This window comes from Coregonus clupeaformis, chromosome 5, assembly GCF_020615455.1.
Source record: "Coregonus clupeaformis isolate EN_2021a chromosome 5, ASM2061545v1, whole genome shotgun sequence".
In the NCBI taxonomy this organism is placed as follows: Eukaryota; Metazoa; Chordata; class Actinopteri; order Salmoniformes; family Salmonidae; genus Coregonus; species Coregonus clupeaformis.
The window spans coordinates 38,911,178-38,930,952 of NC_059196.1; the positions used below are offsets into that span (position 1 = coordinate 38,911,178).

At 44.4% G+C, this 19,775-nt stretch overlaps 1 protein-coding gene across 1 annotated transcript in view; it reads right to left on the bottom strand.

Annotated features, from left to right (window-relative positions):
* Positions 1-5,155: 5,155 nt before the first annotated feature.
* The window catches only part of slc7a1b (solute carrier family 7 member 1b), a 52,051-nt gene continuing 37,431 nt past the window's right edge, over positions 5,156-19,775 (bottom strand). The window contains exons 6-12 of the mRNA XM_041876740.2: positions 19,166-19,388; positions 18,672-18,811; positions 14,975-15,077; positions 14,372-14,577; positions 14,064-14,215; positions 13,691-13,799; positions 5,156-6,524 (exon numbers count right to left, since the gene is read on the bottom strand). Coding sequence (XP_041732674.1) covers positions 6,331-6,524; positions 13,691-13,799; positions 14,064-14,215; positions 14,372-14,577; positions 14,975-15,077; positions 18,672-18,811; positions 19,166-19,388 — 1,127 coding nt within the window. The 3' untranslated portion in view covers positions 5,156-6,330. The remainder of the gene's footprint in view (positions 6,525-13,690; positions 13,800-14,063; positions 14,216-14,371; positions 14,578-14,974; positions 15,078-18,671; positions 18,812-19,165; positions 19,389-19,775) is intronic.

Genomic DNA, 19,775 nt, shown 5'->3' on the forward strand with positions numbered 1-19,775 from the left:
ACAAATCAAAATGAAATTGGTTTCTCTGTTGTTGTTCCCAATGCTACAATAGTCTGTCTGTTTAAATAGCATGAATCAAACAAGGACATTTCACAAACCCACGTAGGGTATTGTCACCAAAGGCAGATATATTATATAGCTGCACATTCAGATAGCTTTCTATATCGTGGAACACGGAACACGGAACGTTCAGCTCTAACATCTCTTATCCAGGTTGGACCCACACAACATACAAGGAAATAAACGCTATCCTAAGGAAGTTGGAACTACAACCGCCATATTGGCCAAATTGCACATTCAACCTTTACTGTAACAAACAAACAAATCCTATACCTTGTTTGCTGGTGGTATTCTTTTTTGCAAAAGTGTGAATCTAGCACACTGACACTAGGTTATAGGCCATGGCATTTTGTTTACCTGTCGTTATCTTGAATCAGCCACTCAACACTATCTATTAGCCGTGTTTCCCAGGTCAAACGTAATGGTTTGCTTCCAAATGGCACCCTATTCCCTATTTGCACATCATCTCTTGCACATCTATCATTCCAGTGTTAATACTAATTGTAATTATTTTGCACTATAGCCTATTTATTGCCTTACCTCCATAACTTGCTACATTTGCACACACTGTATATATATTTTCTGTTGTATTTTTTGACTTTATGTTTTGTTTTACCCCATATGTAACTCTGTGTTGTTGTTTTTATCGCACTGCTTTGCTTTATCTTGGCCAGGTCGCAGTTGTAAATGAGAACTTGTTCTCAACTGGCTTACCTGGTTAAATAAAGGTGAAATAAATAAAAAATGTTAAATAGTTTACAACTTGTGATGCCTTTTAGGAATCACAGCCCAATCACAGCCCAATCACAGCCCAATCACAGCCCAATCACAGCCCAATCACAGCCAATGTGTTTATATGAAAACCTTCAATAAAGACAGAATGAGTGACAATAGACACGTCTGATCTCAAGGCATGAGATTGAAACACACACACACACACACACACACACACACACACACACACACACACACACACACACACACACACACACACACACACACACACACACACACACACACACACACACACACACATACCTACCCTCCATAGCCACTAGTTAGCAGCGCAACTCCTGGGTTTCATCTCCACTGCAGAACCCACCCCACATAATCCTCTCTTTATCTTTCTGGGTAAACGTCTGGAGAAAACCGTATCAAGGGAGATTAATTTGTTATATAACAAAATAGAAAGATGAACTCATAAGAAGTGTCACACATGGCACCCTATTCGCTATAGTGCACTACTTTTGTACACTTGGTAGTAAATAGTGAACCATTTGAGACTCCGCCCATATCATAAAAGATAACAGAATAATACATATAAAAAAAAATAATCTAGATATTTTCTTGAACGAGAACGTGCGTCTCGGGTTGATAAAATAAATGATGAAGAATGAGACAAAAAACACTTCAAGGTTTGTTTTATTTACAGCAGCTGTTAAACAGACGGCAGGAAGCAGACGGTTTTATTACAATAACAAAATACAGTCATAGACAAAGGAACTGAAGTTTGGCCGGGACTCAATCCAAGGCGCGTTATAGCACGGCCCACTATAACAGACTTTAAAAAGGTAAGCTGACATGCACAGCGCTTACCATGAAGGCGATCTCTGCAAACGCTGTGGGGAAAATGCCTTTAAAAAAGGTCAATTGTATAGTGAGACGCACTATAATACGCCTCGCATTGAATCCCGGCCTTCAAATGAATGGTCCAAAAACAAACACAAGCAGATAAAAAAAGAAATTAGCCTCTCCTCTACGAAACCTGAACTCAGAACCATGTCTATAAAGGTCTATGGCTCTTTCTGAACCCTTAACAGTGTGTCCCAAATGGCACCCTATTCCCTATATAGTGAAATACTTTTGACCAAAGTCCTATGTACCTATGCATGTAAAGTAGTGCACTATGTAGGGAATAGGGTGCCATTTGGGATGCACTTTAGGTTGTCAGTAGCCTGTGGATCAAGCAGGGTTAGGCTAGCTCTGAGACACATATTTCAAAGGCCTGAACATCACATCCATATGTCTAAGGATTCAGATTTAGGACGGGGAACATGGTTTTCAAAGCTTCTTTAAGCTTTCTTGGTTTTTAGCACACATTAAAATAAATGCTTAAAGTAATAGAAAGCCTCCAAATATACACTAACAATAATACACAACTATATTTCAATTCAGCCAATGACCCATACTATTTCATCAGAACGGCTCTTATTCCAGAGGTACCTCTACAGTACCAATCCCACTGCCCTCTACTGCCATACTGTTGTCATTACTACAACACTGCCCTCTACTGCCATACTGTTGTCATTACTACAACACTGCCCTCTACTGCCAGACTGTTGTCATTACTACAACACTGCCCTCTACTGCCAGACTGTTGTCATTACTACAACACTGCCCTCTACTGCCAGACTGTTGTCATTACTACAACACTGCCCTCTACTGCCAGACTGTTGTCATTACTACAACACTGCCCTCTACTGCCAGACTGTTGTCATTACTACAACACTGCCCTCTACTGCCAGACTGTTGTCATTACTACAACACTGCCCTCTACTGCCAGACTGTTGTCATTACTACAACACTGCCCTCTACTGCCAGACTGTTGTCATTACTACAACACTGCCCTCTACTGCCAGACTGTTGTCATTACTACAACACTGCCCTCTACTGCCAGACTGTTGTCATTACTACAACACTGCCCTCTACTGCCAGACTGTTGTCATTACTACAACACTGCCCTCTACTGCCAGACTGTTGTCATTACTACAACACTGCCCTCTACTGCCAGACTGTTGTCATTACAACAACACTGCCCTCACAGACGTGCAACACTCAATGCAATGTATAGTAGCTGTATTTCATACAAGCACCAAGAAGACATAACGCTGGCAGCACTCAGCCATGAAGACACACACAGTGATGACAGTAACGATGACAGTTACACCAGGAAACACAACGGCTTGACAACGAACATTGTGCTAATAAGTTCACTCAAGGCACAGCGGAAAAAGAAACTGACATGTGTCCAACTTGACCTTTCGGGGGGGGTGGAAGTGTATGACAGGGCTTAGTTACTTGCCTGTATTGGACATTGAACAGCAACACAAAGCACCAAGTCCTACATTACTTCAAATGTAAAAATGCCTTTACACACCTGGCTGGCATCAGGCGTGCATACTTAATGTTGTTTAACCGGGTCCACATCTGGTCGTGCTGTCTTCTTGCCAACTCTGTGACAATGACCATAGGCGTTGTCAACACGGCACTACCAGACCGGGATATTGTTCAACAGGGCGTGATCTATCGGAGTCTTAGTGTGCGTCCCAAAACGGCACCCTATTCCATATTTAGTGCACTACTTTTGACCAGGGCACGCTAAAGGGAATAGGGTACCATTTGGGATGCAGCCTTTAGTGTAACAGGAGAATAGTAGCCTGGTTAAACCAGTGTGAATGCTACATCTACCATAGTGAGTACATTCATTGAGTTTGGTTTAACCAGGCTAGGAGAGTAGTCGTCTCTTTCTCTTATAAAGACACACTGACCCACGGTTCTCCCAGTGTGACTGGAGCAGGACTGAACACATCCACAGATATGACTTCATCATAGTACAAACCGACAATAAATCATTACTACAGCAAAGTATCCAATATGTACAGAATGGATGAGGGTTTAACAGGGGATTGTACCATAATAAGTCATTAAACACTCGGAAGTTCAAAAATAATAACATTTCAAAGATGTATAGTTCAAGGCAATTAATATTGTGGCGAATTTGGCGGGAAGCCTGATTGGGACTTGAACCTAGTTCTCTACGATTACAAGTCCAACGCCTTAGCCACTTCACCAACAGGTCGCTAAATATGTTTGAGACAACTAAATAATTTAGGATTTTTGACATGGTCTTGTTGCGTGAATAAAAAACGTTAAGAAAAAGGTTTCCACATTTCTTTGAGGAGAATCACACAGTAAGTGTGTGATTTGTAACCAACGCTCATTACACGTGATATTACAAAGTAACACATTTGGCCAAACATATTATAATACTATATATAGCAAATCACACAAGACACCATCATAATAAAATAAGCGGCAAGGCAGTTAACCCCCCCCCCAACAACATCAACTGCTCCCCGGACGCCGATGACGTCGATTAAGGCAGCCCGTATAGTGCACTCTGGTCAACAGTAGTACTATACAGTAGGGGTGTAACGATTCGTTTTAACAACGATTCGATTTGTATCACGATTCGTGGTTGTCGATACGATTCAAGGACGATATTGGTTCATTTAGAACGATACGATCCGAAACGATTCAGTGACTTGAAATCGATTCAGTAACCTTTTAGCCAAAAATTCAACCAGTGTGACTGAAATAAATACCTGGATACTGGACAGTGCAGGTGAAGTTTCCTAGATTCCTGTTTCTTGTAAGGACCGCAATGGCGGCTTGATAATTTCTCGCTCGTCGGCTTCTCCTCTGTCGTCCGCCATGCTATGTTTTGTTGTCTTTGCGCCTTTGCGCTGCTGTTGGCGCGATGACGTCACGGATAGGCAGACTGAATCGAGTAATGTTTAAAGCCTTTATCATTAAAAGTGCTAAGAAAAAACATCCATATAAAGTCTGACGTGCTTAAATCCAATGGCTTATTTCCTAGTATCGATACAATCGATTTATTACATTTTAAAACGATGTTAGATCGATATATGTTGTCCAAAAGGCCAACTCGCCGAGCACAGATCGATGTAGTTGGATCATAGGAATATAAATCGATACATCGATGTAGTAGATGGATCGTTACACCCCTACTATACAGGGAACAGAGTGTCATTTGGGATGTAGCCTAACGCAATGCCCTCACAAAGCTGCGGATGTGCTCATCCATAGATATGACTTCTCTTAATTCACAGTAACTGTACATGCAGTGTTGTACTATATTACAGAATGGGACATACACGGTGCATTGGTTTTTTGATGCAATCATTTTACATTTACATTATTTAGCAGACGCTCTTATCCAGAGCGACTTACAGGAGCAATTAGGGTTAAGTGCCTTGCTCAAGGGCACATCGACAGATTTTTCACCTAGTCGGCTCGGGGATTAGAACCAGCGACCTTTCGGTTACTGGCACAACGCTCTTAACCACTAAGCTACCTGCCGCCCACATCACCAATCATGAAACGGACACTGCTCCTCTTCCACACTGCTAGTTGACTGTTGAAGAACACTCTGAATGCAAGGAGGAGGAGGTTCGTGCAACATTCCGTAAAGCATCACTCTTCTATAACGAAAGCTGGAACAACGCCAGCTCATTCATTTCAAACACTCACCCTCAATTCAATTCATACTGAAGTTGTCATTTTGGGACCATATGAACTATAATTAATTACATCCTGAATATGATGTTCAATCAAACAAGGTATCCAGCTAAGAAGTGCAGAGAAGGCACTGCACAAAAAAAAATGGATGAAAAAGTATCAGTTGTTGTCATCAATAAGTCAATATATTTGTAGATAAGAGGCAGAAAATGTTGACGTCGTTCTAAGTAATGACATTGGGGAGGATGATGTTGATGATTACTTGACTAGTAGAGGGGAACACAGCAACCAGCACTGTGCCTCTGTGTCCACTACGGGCCCTGGTCTACTCTATAGGGAATAGTGTGCCATTTGGGACTTACCCTCTATCCGGCTATCAGCATCTATCATGCAGTGACACCAGGACTCCAGCAGAGGGCGATATACTGCATGGTAATCCACCAGTAACGTCAGTACTAGTGACGACCCCTGCCCTTCAATGTGAAATTAAATAGTAAAAATGTTTAGGGTCACAGATCCTTTCAAGCCCTTTTCTTCCAAGAGAACTGTCATAGTCCTCCTGCTCAGTGCTGACAACGACATCACTGGAGGACTCATTGGTTAGGTACTTACTACTGATATCACCGAAGGACTCATTGGTTAGGTACTTACTACTGATATCACTAAAGGACTCATTGGTTAGGTACTTACTACTGATATCACTGAAGGACTCATGAGCGGTGGAAGTGGAACTGGTATGGTGGATCACTGCCCAATGTGAAGAGACCTGTCTCAGGTTTGATACCATGCAACATTAGGTCATAATAGAGCTCATTCTGATTGTACATGATTGTCCCCCTTCATGTGAAGATATTTCTGACAACATATGGTACTAATCTGAGAGTTGAGATAGATAAAGGGAGACAGACAGACAGTAACATTGGAGAAGTGCACTGCACCTCCCAACCTCTAGGGGTCCTCGTCCTCCTCGTCCACCGTGTTGTCCAGGTCCAGGCCGTTGTGTAGGAAGCCTTCCTTCTCGATGTCCATTGGCTGTCCATTGAGAGTGCAGGCTGGCTTGTATCTGTGCATGTTATTGTCCGTATTGGTTAAAGCAGCTTCTGCACTGTTACGGATCCCATAGCCAAAGTAGATGATGAAACCTAGGAGAGGGGTTCAAAAGGTCTACAACATTTAGCTGATACAATGCATTAATATTTAATTGATACATACAGTCAGGTCCATCAATATTTGGACATTGACCAAGTTATTATTATTGTAGCTGTCTACCACAGCATATTGGAGTTGAAATTAAATCATGAATATGGGCTGAGAGTGCAGACTTTCAGCTTTAATTTGAGGGTATTTACATCCAAATCGGGTGAACGGTGTAGGAATTACAACACTTCTATATGTGGTCCCCCCCGCCTTTTTAAGGGACCAAAAGTAATTGGACAATTGGCTGCTCAGCTGTTCCATGGCCAGGTGTGTGTTATTACTTCAGATACAAGGGCTAGAGATGATTTCAAGTGTGGTATTTGCATTTGGAATCTGTTGCTGTTAACCCTCAATATGAAGTCCAAAGAGCTGTCACTGCCAGTGAAGCAAGCCATCATTAGGCTGAAAAATCAAAACAAACCCATCACAGAGGTAGCAAATACATTAGGTGGCCAAATCAACTATTTGGTACATACTTAAAAAGAAAGAACGCACTGGTGAGCTCAGGAACACCAAAAGGCCCGGAAGACCACGGAAAACAACTGTGGTGGATAACAGAATAATGATTTCCCTGGTGAAGAAAACCTCCCTTCACAACAGTTGTCCAGATCAAGAACACCCTCCAGGAGGTAGGAGTATCTGTGTCAAAGTCAACAATCAAGAGAAGACTTCACCAGAGTAAATACAGAGGGTTTACCACAAGATGTAAACCATTGGTAAGCCTCAGAAACAGGAAAAAACAGATTAGAGTTTGCCAAAAAACATCTAAAAAAGCCTGTACAGTTCTGGAACAACATCCTATGGACAGATGAGATGAAGATGAACTTGTACCAGAATGATGAGAAGAGAAGAGTATGGAGAAGGGAAGGAACTGCTCATGATCCGAAGCATACCACCTCATCTGTGAAGCATGGTGGAGGTAGTGTTATGGCGTGGGCATGTATGGCTGCCAATGGAACGGGCTCCCTTGTATTTATTGATGATGTGACTGCTGACAAAAGCAGCAGGATGAATTCTGATGTGTTAAGGGCAGTATTATCTGTTCAGATTCAGCCAAATGCTTCAAAACTCATTGGACGGCGCTTCACAGTGCAGATGGACAATGACCCGAAGCATACTGCGAATGCAACCCAATACTTTTTTTAAGGCAAAGAAGTGGAATGTTCTGCAATGGCCAAGTCAATCACCTTTGACCTGAATCTAATTGAGCATGCATTTCACTTGCTCTAGGCAAAACTGAAGGAAAAACACCCCAAGAACAAGCAGGAACTGAAGACAGATGCAGTAAAAGCCTGGCAGAGCATCACCAGGGAAGAAACCCAGCATCTGGTGATGCCTGTGGGTTCCAGACTTCAGGCAGTCATTGACCGCAAAGGATTTGCAACCAAGTTTTAAAACTCACAATTTTAATTTATGATTATGTTAGTTTGTCCAATTACTTTTGAGCCCCTAAAATTGGGGGGGCTATGTATAAAAATGGTTGTAATTCCTACACGCTTCATACAATAATTTTGACAAAACCCTGAAATTAAAGATGAAAGTCTACACTTGAAGCACATCTTGATTGTGTCCTTTCAAATCCATTGTGGTGGCATACAGAGCCAAAACGATGCAAATTGTGTCACTGTCCAAATACGTATGGACCTGACTGTATGTGCATGCATTTATTGACTTTATGGATCCCAGGACTCCCTTGAAAACAGTGGCAATTGTTACTGAGTGGACCAATAAAATAAAATACAATTAAATGGCCCCAGTATTGACCCTGGGGTACACCAATGGTACAGGTTTGCATCACTCCATCCAAATGTACATTTGACCCTAGTGGCAGGTTGAAATGTAACATATTCAGAGCTATTTCTAACTGACCCAGTGGAGGCACAGCTAATGTACTGATGACGTCCTGCTCTTCCTATCCCTTGTGAAACCAGATGTGGAAATAAAGTCGACCCTCAGAACCACTCTTCCTACGACCGCCGGAACACAGCGTATACGGAAATGAGTATTTGACCCCCTCTCAATCAGAAAGATTTCTGGCTCCCAGGTGTCTTTTATACAGGTAATGAGCTGAGATTAGGAGCACACTCTTAAAGGGAGTGCTCCTAATCTCAGTTTGTTACCTGTATAAAAGACACCTGTCCACAGAAGCAATCAATCAATCAGATTCCAAACTCTCCACCATGGCCAAGACCAAAGAGCTCTCCAAGGATGTCAGGGACAAGATTGTAGACCTACACAAGGCTGGAATGGGCTACAAGACCATCGCCAAGCAGCTTGGTGAGAAGGTGACAACAGTTGGTGCGATTATTCGCAAATGGAAGAAACACAAAAGAACTGTCAATCTCCCTCGGCCTGGGGCTCCATGCAAGATCTCACCTCGGGGAGTTGAGAACGGTGAGGAATCAGCCCAGAACTACACGGGAGGATCTTGTCAATGATCTCAAGGCAGCTGAGACCATAGTCAGCAAGGAAACAATTGGTAACACACTAAACCGTGAAGGACTGAAATCCTGCAGCGCATGCAAGGTCCCCCTGCTCAAGAAAGCACATATACAGGCCCGTCTGAAGTTTGCCAATGAACATCTGAATGATTCAGAGGAGAACTGGGTGAAAGTGTTGTGGTCAGATGAGACCAAATTCGAGCTCTTTGGCATCAACTCAACTCGCCGTGTTTGGAGGAGGAGGAATGCTGCCTATGACCCCAAGAACACCATCCCCACGTCAAACATGGAGGTGGAAACATTATGCTTTGGGGGTGTTTTTCTGCTAAGGGGACAGGACAACTTCACCGCATCAAAGGGACGATGGACGGGGCCCTGTACCGTCAAATCTTGGGTGAGAACCTCCTTCCCTCAGCCAGGGCATTGAAAATGGGTCGTGGATGGGTATTCCAGCATGACAATGACCCAAAACACACGGCCAAGGCAACAAAGGAGTGGCTCAAGAAGAAGCACATTAAGGTCCTGAAGTAGCCTAGCCAGTCTCCAGACCTTAATCCCATAGAAAATCTGTGGAGGGAGCTGAAGGTTCGAGTTGCCAAACATCAGCCTCGAAACCTTAATGAGTGGAACAAAATCCCTCCTGAGATGGAACAAAATCCCTCCTGAGATGTGTGCAAACCTGGTGGCCAACTACAAGAAACGTCTGACCTCTGTGATTGCCAAGGGTTTTGCCACCAAGTACTAAGTCATGTTTTGCAGAGGGGTCAAATACTTATTTCCCTCATTAAAATGCAAAACAATTTATAACATTTTTGACATGCGTTTTTCTGTTTTGTTGTTGTTGTTGTCATTCTGTCTCTCACTGTTCAAATAAACATACCATTAAAATTATAGACTGATCATGTCTTTGTCAGTGGGCAAACGTACAAAATCAGCAGGGGATCAAATACTTTTTTCCCTCACTGTACCATCGTACAGGTATATACACCATCATACAGGTATATATATATAGTAGTATGTATATAATATTATACTGTATATAACAGTATCACAGCAACCAATAGACATACAGTGCCTTGCAAAAGTATTCCACCCCCTTGGCGTTTTTTCTAATTTTTTTGTATTACTATTTAAATTTATTTTTATTTGGATTTCATGTAATGGACATACACAAAATAGTCCAAATTGGTGAAGTGAAATGGAAAAAATAACAACAAAATTCTAAAAATAAATAACGGAAAAGTGGTGCGTGCCTATGTATTCACCCCCTTTGCTATGAAGCCCCTGAATAAGATCTGGTGCAACCAATTACCTTCAGAAGTCACATAATTAGTTAAATAAAGACCACCTGTGTGCAATCTAAGTGTCACATGATCTCAGTATATATACACCTGTTCTGAAAGGCCCCAGAGTCTGCAACACCACTAAGCAAGGGGCACCACCAAGCAAGCGGCACCATGAAGACCAAGGAGCTTTCCAAACAGGTCAGGGATAACATTTTGGAGAAGTACAGATCAGGGTTGGGTTATAAAAAAAAAAATCCAAAACTTTGAACATCCCACGGAGCACCATTAAATCCATTATTAAAATATGGAAAGAATATGGCACCACAACAAACCTGCCAAGAGAGGGCCGCCCACCAAAACTCACGGACCAGGCAAGGAGGGCATTAATCAGAGAGGCAACAAAGAGACCAAAGCTAACCCTGAAGGAGCTGCAAAGCTCCACAGCGGAGATTGGAGTAACTGTCCATTGGACCAATTTAAGCCGTACACTCCACAGAGCTGGGCTTTACGTAAGACTGGCCAGAAAAAAAGCCATTGCTTAAAGAAAAAAATAAGCAAACACATTTGGTGTTCGCCAAAAGGCATGTGGGAGACTCCCCAATCATATGGAAGAAGGTACTCTGGTCAGATGAGACTAAAATTGAGCTTTTTGGCCATCAAGGAAAATGCTATGTCTGGCGCAAACCATTACCCTGAGAACACCATCCCCACAGGGAAGCATGGTGGTGGCAGCATCATGCTGTGGGGATGTTTTTCATCGGCAGGGACTGGAAACATGGTCAGAATTGAAGGAATGATGGATGGCGCTAAATACAGGGAAATTCTTGAGGGAAACCTGTTTCAGTCTTCCAGAGATTTGAGACTGGGACGGAGGTTCACCTTCCAGCAGGACAATGACCCTAAGAATAAAGCAACACTTGAGTGGTTTAAGGGGAAACATTTAAATGTCTTGGAATGGCCTAGTCAAAGCCCAGACCTCAATCCAATTGAGAATCTGTGTTATGACTTAAAGATTGCTGTACACCAGCGGAACCCATCCAACTTGAAGGAGCTGGAGCAGTTTTGCCTTGAAGAATGGGCAAAAATCCCAGTGGCTAGATGTGCCAAGCTTATAGAGACATACCCCAAGAGACTTGCAGCTGTAATTGCTGCAAAAGTTGGCTCTACAAAGTATTGACTTTGTGGGGGTGAATAGTTATGCACGCTCAAGTTTACTGTTTTTGTTGTCTTATTTCTTGTTTGTTTCACAAAAACAAATATTTTGCATCTTCAAAGTGGTAGGCATGTTGTGTAAATCAAATGATACAAACCCCCCAAAAATCCATTTTAATTACATGTTGTAAGGCAACAAAATAGGAAAAATGCCAAGGGGGGTGAATACTTTCGCAAGCCACTGTATATCATCATACAGGTATATATATATATATATATCATCATACAGGTATATATATCATCGAGGTATATACAGTGCATTTGTAAAGTATTCAGACCCCTTCCCTTTTCCCACATTTTGTTACGTTAAAGCCTTATTCTAAAATGGATTAAATAATTTTTTTTTTTAAATCAATCTACACACAATACCCCATAATGACAAAGCGAAAACAGGTTTTTAGACATTTTGGCTAAGTTATTAAAATAAAGAAACAGAAATACCTTATTTACATAAGTATTCAGACCCTTTGCTATTTGTATTTGTTTTTATTATGGATCCCCATGGCATCAGCTACTCTTCCTGGGGTCCAGCAAAATTAAGGCAGTTATACATTTTAATAACAGATTTCACAACATATTAAGTGTGTGCCCTCAGGCCTCTACTCCACTACCACATATCTACAACACAAAATCCATGTGTACATGTGTGTATAGTGCGGATGTTGTCATGTGTGTGTGTATGCTTCACAGTCCCCGCTGTTCCATAAGGTGTATTTTTATCTGGTTTTTTTAAATTTAATTTTACTGCTGGCATGAGTTACTTGATGTGGAATAGAGTTCCATGTAGTCATAGCACTATGTAGTACTGTGCGCCTCTCATAGTCTGTTCTGGACTTGGGGACTGTGAAGAGACCTCTGGTGGCATGTCTTGTGGGGTATGCATGGGTGTCCGAGCTGTGTGCCAGTAGTTCAAACAGACAGCTCGGTGCATTCAACATGCTCCCGAGTGGCGCAGCGGTCTAAGGCACTGCATCTCAGTGCTTGAGGGGTCACTACAGACCCCCTGGTTTGATTCCAAGCTGTATCACAACCGGCCGTGATTGGGAGTCCCATAGGGCGGCGCACAATTGGCCCAGCGTCGTCCGGGTTTGGCCGGTGTAGGCCGTCATTGTAAATAAGAATTTGTTCTTAACTGACTTGCCTAGTTAAATAAAGGTAAAATATATATTTTTTTTTTTAAATGTCAATACCGCTCACAAATACAAGTAGCGATGAACACCACCACGGTGGCTTGTCATTGTTGATCGACAATAATATTTTTTCCATATGGAGCCTGCTTGGAGTTTGCCAAAAGGCACCTAAAGGACTCTAACCCATGAAAAACAACTGGTCTGATGAAACCAAGATTGAACTCTTTGGCCTGAATGCCAAGCCTCACGTCTGGAGGCAAGGGCTGGGAGACTAGTCAGGATCGAGGGAAAGATGAACGGAGCAAAGTACAGAGAGATCCTTGATGAAAACCTGCTCCAGATGGCTCAGGACCTCAGACTGGGGCAAAGGTTCACCTTCCAACAGGACAACGACCCTAAGCACACAGCCAAGACAACGCAGGAGTGGCTTCGGGACAAGTCTCTGAATGTCCTTGAGTGGCCCTGCCAGAGCCCGGACTTGAACCCGATCGAACATCTCTGAAGAGACCTGAAAATAGCTGTGCAGCCTGACAGAGCTTGAGAGGATCTGCAGAGAAGAATGGGAGAAACTCCCCAAATACAGGTGTGCCAAGCTTGTAGAGTCATACCCAAGAAGACTCGAGGCTGTAATCACTGCCAAAGATGCTTCAACAAAGTGCTGAGTAAAGGGTCTGAATACTTATGTAAATGTGATATTTCCTTTTTTTTTGTTAAAAAAAAAAAAGTCTAGAACCTGTTTTTCCTTTGTCATTATGGGGAATTGTGTGTAGATTGATGAGGGGAAAAAAAACAAGAATCTAAAATCTAAAATATCTTTTGATTTGTTTAAAAAGAAAATGGTTACTACATGATTCCATATGTGTTATTTCATAGTTTTGATGTCTTCACTATTATTCTACAATGTAGAAAATAGTAAAAAAATAAAGAAAAACCCTTGAATGAGTAGGTGTGTCCAAAGTTTTGACTGGTATTGTACGTTACAGGTAAATATAGTGTACCTATAGGGCATATTTAATCTATTTTACAGGTAAGTCTACTGTACCTATGATCATCCAGAAAGAGAAGCGTATCCAGGTTCCTCGGTCCAGCTGACACATCAGGAAGATGTTGATAAACATACTGGCCACTGGGAGGAAGGGGAGAAGGGGTACCTGGGAGGAGAGGAGAGGAGGAGGAGGAGGAGGAGGAGAGGAGGAGGAGGAGGAGGAGAGGAGAGGGAGAGGAGAGGAGAGGAGAGGAGAGGAGAGGAGAGGAGAGGAGGAGAGGAGGAGAGGAGAGGAGAGGAGGAGAGGAGGAGAGGAGAGGGGAGGAGGGGAGAAGATTTATAAACATACTGGCTACTCGGAGGAAAGGGGTGAAGAGGAACTTTTGCCAAATCATGTCTCTTACCGTGGGGTACAGCTGAGTGAACATACCTTAAAAGAGAGCTTTGTCTTGCTCTCTGGCTGTCTCCAGACCAGTAGGGTGACTGCCAGACAGACCATAAATATGAAGCTCAGTAGAGAGACAGACCAGGGAGCAAAGCCTCCCTGTACCGCTACAACACAGAAGATACACACCAGCACTCCTGCAGGGAGAGAGACAGACACAGAGACAGTAAGGAAGAGACAGAGGTGACCAGCGCTAACACTCCACCATGGAGAACTCTGAATATGTGTGTGTGTGTGTGTGTGTGTGTGTGTTCGTACCTGTGCCTGCCTGTGTGTGTGTGTACGTGTCTTACCTAATGTACTGGTACAGATGTTGACTACGAAACCAGACAGGTTGTTGGGTTCTGTGTTGTGAGGGAACAACAGGTTTTTGGCACAGAACACCTCCTCTGCTCCTGGCAGGATCCCCACACTGCCCTCGTTAATGGACTCTAAGGTGTCTGGCTCGTCCAGCGTAGAAGCCATCCGATAGGCCATACTGGACTGCTCCGGCTGGTACCTACAGGACAGAAGGAATAGCCACCAGTTAAAGGGGGAAAAGAAACAGTACCCCAACCACTTGATGAAGAAATGTAACCACTCTGAAATTCATAGACAGAGCTGTGGATCCAAGAACTGATCATCCATGAGAAGATACTAACCTGAGTACTAGAACACAGGCTGACACCAAGGTGTAGGGGGTAGTGTGTAGGGCACTAACCTCAGCACTAGAACACAGGCTGACACCAAGGTGTAGGGTTTAGGGTTTAGGGTGTAGGGCACTAACCTGAGTACTAGAACACAGGCTGACACCAAGGTAAGGTGTAGGGGGTAGTGTGTAGGGCACTAACCTGAGTACTAAAACACAGGCTGCCACCAAGGTGTAGGGTTTAGGGTTTAGGGTGTAGGGCACTAACCTGAGTACTAAAACACAGGCTGCCACCAAGGTGTAGGCTAGCAGGGTACCGATAGACATCAGATCAACCAGGTCCTTCAGGTCAAACAGGAAGGCCATCACCGCTGTAGGAAGAGGCCAGAGACCATTAACAAACAAGACATATGACAGGACTAGGCTTAACCCAGATTAAAATACAAGCCAATGCACACGTTAAGGATCTAACCCAGTTTAACCCAGTTTAAAATACAAGCCAATGCACACATTAAGGATCTAACCCAGTTTAACCCAGTTTAAAATACAAGCCAATGCACACATTAAGGTGCGGTGTTCCCGGACACAGATATTCCTGGACTAATAAATAAGCTCAATGGTTTTGGTGTCCGTGAAACCACCCTGAAATTACACAATTTGATTTGATTGTGGCATTAGACGTCTGCACCCATACAGTAAGAATGAACAATATGATGACTCTACAACTGCCTTTTCTGACCAAGATCAAATAACTGCCTTTTCTGACCAAGATCAAATAACTGATTTCCTTTGAAACATGTTACACACAACATATTCACATCACAGTACAGTATCACAGCAACCATTAGACATACAGTGTCTTGCAAAAGTATTCATCCCCCTTGGCGTTTTTCCTATTTTGTTGCATTACAACCTGTATTTTAAAATAGATTTTTATTTGGATTTCATGTAATGGACGTACACAAAATAGTCCAAATTGGTGAAGTGAAATGAAAAAAATAACAAAAAAATGTGAAAGAATAAATAACGGAAAAGTGGTGCGTGCCTATATATTCACCCCCTTTGCTATAAAGCCCCTAAATAAGATCTGGTGCAACCAATTACCTTCAGAAGTCACATAATTAGTTAAATAAAGTCCACCTGTGTGCAATCTAAGTGTCACATGATCTGTCACATGATCTCAGTATATATACACCTGTTCTGAAAGGCCCCAGAGTCTGCAACACCACTAAGCAAGGGGCACCGTTTTTCATCGGCAGGGACTGGTCAGAATAGTTATGCACGCTCAAGTTTTCTGTTTTTTTTGTCTTATTTCTTGTTTGTTTCACAATAAAACATATTTTGCATCTTCAAAGTGGTAGGCATGTTGTGTAAATCAAATGATACAAACCCCACAAAAAATCCATTTTAATTCCAGGTTGTAAGGCAACAAAATAGGAAAAATGCCAAGGGGGGTGAATACTTTCACAAGCCACTTCAATTCACATACAGACAATAATGAATCATCATTTCATCATTTTTCTAACTTCTGTTTCACATGATGTTTTACTTGTTCTTAACAAAATGACAGTTCTCTATAGTTCCTTCAACCTAAAGCCTCTGTCTGCCACACCCCTCTCTGCTCCTCAGGTTCCTTCAACCTGAAGCCTCTGTCTGCCACACCCCTCTCTCCTCCTCAGGTTCCTTCAACCTAAAGCCTCTGTCTGCCACACCCCTCTCTGCTCCTCAGGTTCCTTCAACCTGAAGCCTCTGTCTGCCACACCCCTCTCTCCTCCTCAGGTTCCTTCAACCTAAAGCCTCTGTCTGCCACACCCCTCTCTGCTCCTCAGGTTCCTTCAACCTAAAGCCTCTGTCTGCCACACCCCTCTCTCCTCAGGTTCCTTCAACCTAAAGTCTCTGTCTGCCACACCCCTCTCTCCTCCTCAGGTGGCTTCAACCTGAAGCCTCTGTCTGCCACACCCCTCTCTCCTCCTCAGGTTCCTTTAACCTGAAGCCTCTGTCTGCCTCACCCCTCTCTCCTCCTCAGGTTCCTTTAACCTAAAGTCTCTGTCTGCCTCACCCCTCTCTCCTCCTCAGGTTCCTTTAACCTAAAGCCTCTGTCTGCCACACCCCTCTCTCCTCCTCAGGTTCCTTTAACCTAAAGCCTCTGTCTGCCTCACCCCTCTCTCCTCCTCAGGTTCCTTTAACCTAAAGCCTCTGTCTGCCTCACCCCTCTCTCCTCCTCAGGTGGCATCAACCTGAAGCCTCTGTCTGCCACACCCCTCTCTCCTCCTCAGGTTCCTTTAACCTAAAGCCTCTGTCTGCCACACCCCTCTCTCCTCCTCAGGTTCCTTTAACCTAAAGCCTCTGTCTGCCTCACCCCTCTCTCCTCCTCAGGTTCCTTTAACCTAAAGCCTCTGTCTGCCTCACCCCTCTCTCCTCCTCAGGTGGCCTCAACCTGAAGCCTCTGTCTGCCACACCCCTCTCTCCTCCTCAGGTTCCTTTAACCTAAAGCCTCTGTCTGCCACACCCCTCTCTCCTCCTCAGGTTCCTTCAACCTGAAGCCTCTGTCTGCCACACCCCTCTCTCCTCCTCAGGTTCCTTCAACCTGAAGCCTCTGTCTGCCTCACCCCTCTCTCCTCCTCAGGTTCCTTCAACCTGAAGCCTCTGTCTGCCACACCCCTCTCTCCTCCTCAGGTTCCTTCAACCTGAAGCCTCTGTCTGCCTCACCCCTCTCTCCTCCTCAGGTTCCTTCAACCTGAAGCCTCTGTCTGCCACACCCCTCTCTCCTCCTCAGGTTCCTTCAACCTGAAGCCTCTGTCTGCCTCACCCCTCTCTCCTCCTCAGGTGGCTTCAACCTGAAGCCTCTGTCTGCTACACCCCTCTCTCCTCCTCAGGTGGGCATAGGCTTGTTACCGCCAGCTACAGATCAGCTCTGAGCTTAACCCCTGACCTATAACCCCTGACCTCTAACACAGTCTTACCGGACATGAAACCTGATGCAATGGTGGAGTTGATGGGCGACTTCCTCTCACTGACCTTCGCCAGAAAGGAAAAGAGGAGACCATCGCGGGCCATGGCAAAGATTATACGAGGTAGAGGAAACATGGAGCCTAGAAGGCTATAGGAGGGGAGGGGAAGAGGAGGAGAGGAGGAGAGGTCAGGGGTGGAGGAGAGGGAGGAGGGGGGAGGAGGAGAGGGAGGAGGGGGGAGAGGAGGAGAGGTCAGGGGTGGAGGAGAGGGAGGAGGGGGAGGAGGAGAGGGAGGAGGAGAGGTCAGGGGTGGAGGAGAGGAGGAGAGGCCAGGGGTGGAGGAGAGGAGGAGAGGCCAGGGGTGGAGGAGAGGAGGAGAGGCCAGGGGTGGAGGAGAGGCCAGGGGTGGAGGAGAGGGGGAGAGGTCAGGGGTGGAGGAGAGGGAGGAGGGGAGAGGAGGAGAGGCCGGGAGTGGAGAGAGGTGGAGGAGAAGGAAGGGGGCAAAGATTTATAACCCAAAAATACTCCCAAGTCTCTCCATGAAGTCCAGACACATGGTTTCAACTGCTGCAGTTCCCAGTACACCTTCCAGGCACGTAGAACCTTAGCATCTGTCTGCTGGTATTAAACATGCAGAGCAGACAAGGTGAGAGTGTCTATCCTATAGATCTGAACCTCCAAGCCAGGTCCACTGCGGCTTTTCATTCTTCCCCTTTAATTAGGGACTCGTTTAGACGTGGGACACCAGATGGGTGCAATTAATGATCAGGTATAACAGGAAATCAGTAGTACTCCGTACCCAACCAGGGTAGGATTTGAATACCCCTGGTCTATCCACGGGTTATCTAGGTTTGGTCAGGCCTTCTAAGCAGGTGCACTGTGAACAGTAGCATGTCGAGGTAACCAGGGAAACAGCGCTGGCATTGGTTGGTTCCTGTAGGAAGGGAGGGGGGGGGGGGAGAGGTTAGCAGCCCTGTTAGTAGTTTAACTGGTTAGAAAGGGTTCTAGGCTCACCTGCCACCATTCCAGAGGTTACTGTAGCGATTAGAGGGGTTTTGGTTCGGTCGCTGATCTGGGCCAGACTCTTGAAGAGGAGGCCGTCCTGAGCCATGGCCCAGATAACGCGAGGCATGGGGAACATGGAGCCTAGCAGGCTAGCAGGGAGAGAGGAGAGCCGTGCCGTGCCACACAGGGAGATTCACACCGTTAAACACACACAGAGGAAAGCTGCTGGCCAAGGGTGAACGCAACACAAGATTACGCTTTCCTTTGTGTACTTAATGTATTATTCACACAAAGTATTATTTTATCATCATTATCATCTGGAACAGTAAAAACAATCAGAATCAAATAATCTAAGGTATAGCCCCATTAATCTCGCCTAACCTGGTTGCAAAATGTGTTGGTGCTTCATCCAACTCCTCTTAAAGACCAGGAACATAAGAGAAGAGTTGGGTGAAGCGCCAACACATTCACCCTGTCAGGGAAGTAGTGTAGGGTCAGCTTACCTGGTGGACAGAGCACACAGTGACCCTACAGCCACAGCGTAGGTGGCCCCCTCCCAGCCCACGTATTTAAACGCTACAGGCAGAGGACTGTTCTTGTCCAACAGGTAGTAAGGCATCATCATGGTGAGGGCACCAGACACTCCGAAGTAGGCCACGAAACAGATGAGGAGAGAGGCTACGATGCCTATGGGGATGGCTCTCTGAGGGTTCTTCACCTCCTCACCTATAGGGGTTAAAGGTCAGGGGTTAAAGGAAACAGATGAGGAGAGAGGCTACGATGCCTATGGGGATGGCTCTCTGAGGGTTCTTCACCTCCTCACCTATAGGGGTTAAAGGTCAGGGGTTAAAGGAAACAGATGAGGAGAAAGGCCCAACTCTGCCAAAAAATCTGTCTTCTCCAGCAGGTGGCATTGTTTCATTTTTTTATGGAGGTCAATGGCAGAGTGTAATGGCTTATTTGCTACTTGAGGTTTATTTGATCTAATCGAAGTTCGGTAATGTTTAAGTTGTTAGGAGTGTACTGATATAAGTAGGACATGTGACATCCTGGCAACTTTGAGAAAAAACACTTTATATCAGAGTTATCCCTAGATGGCTATGCATATTCATA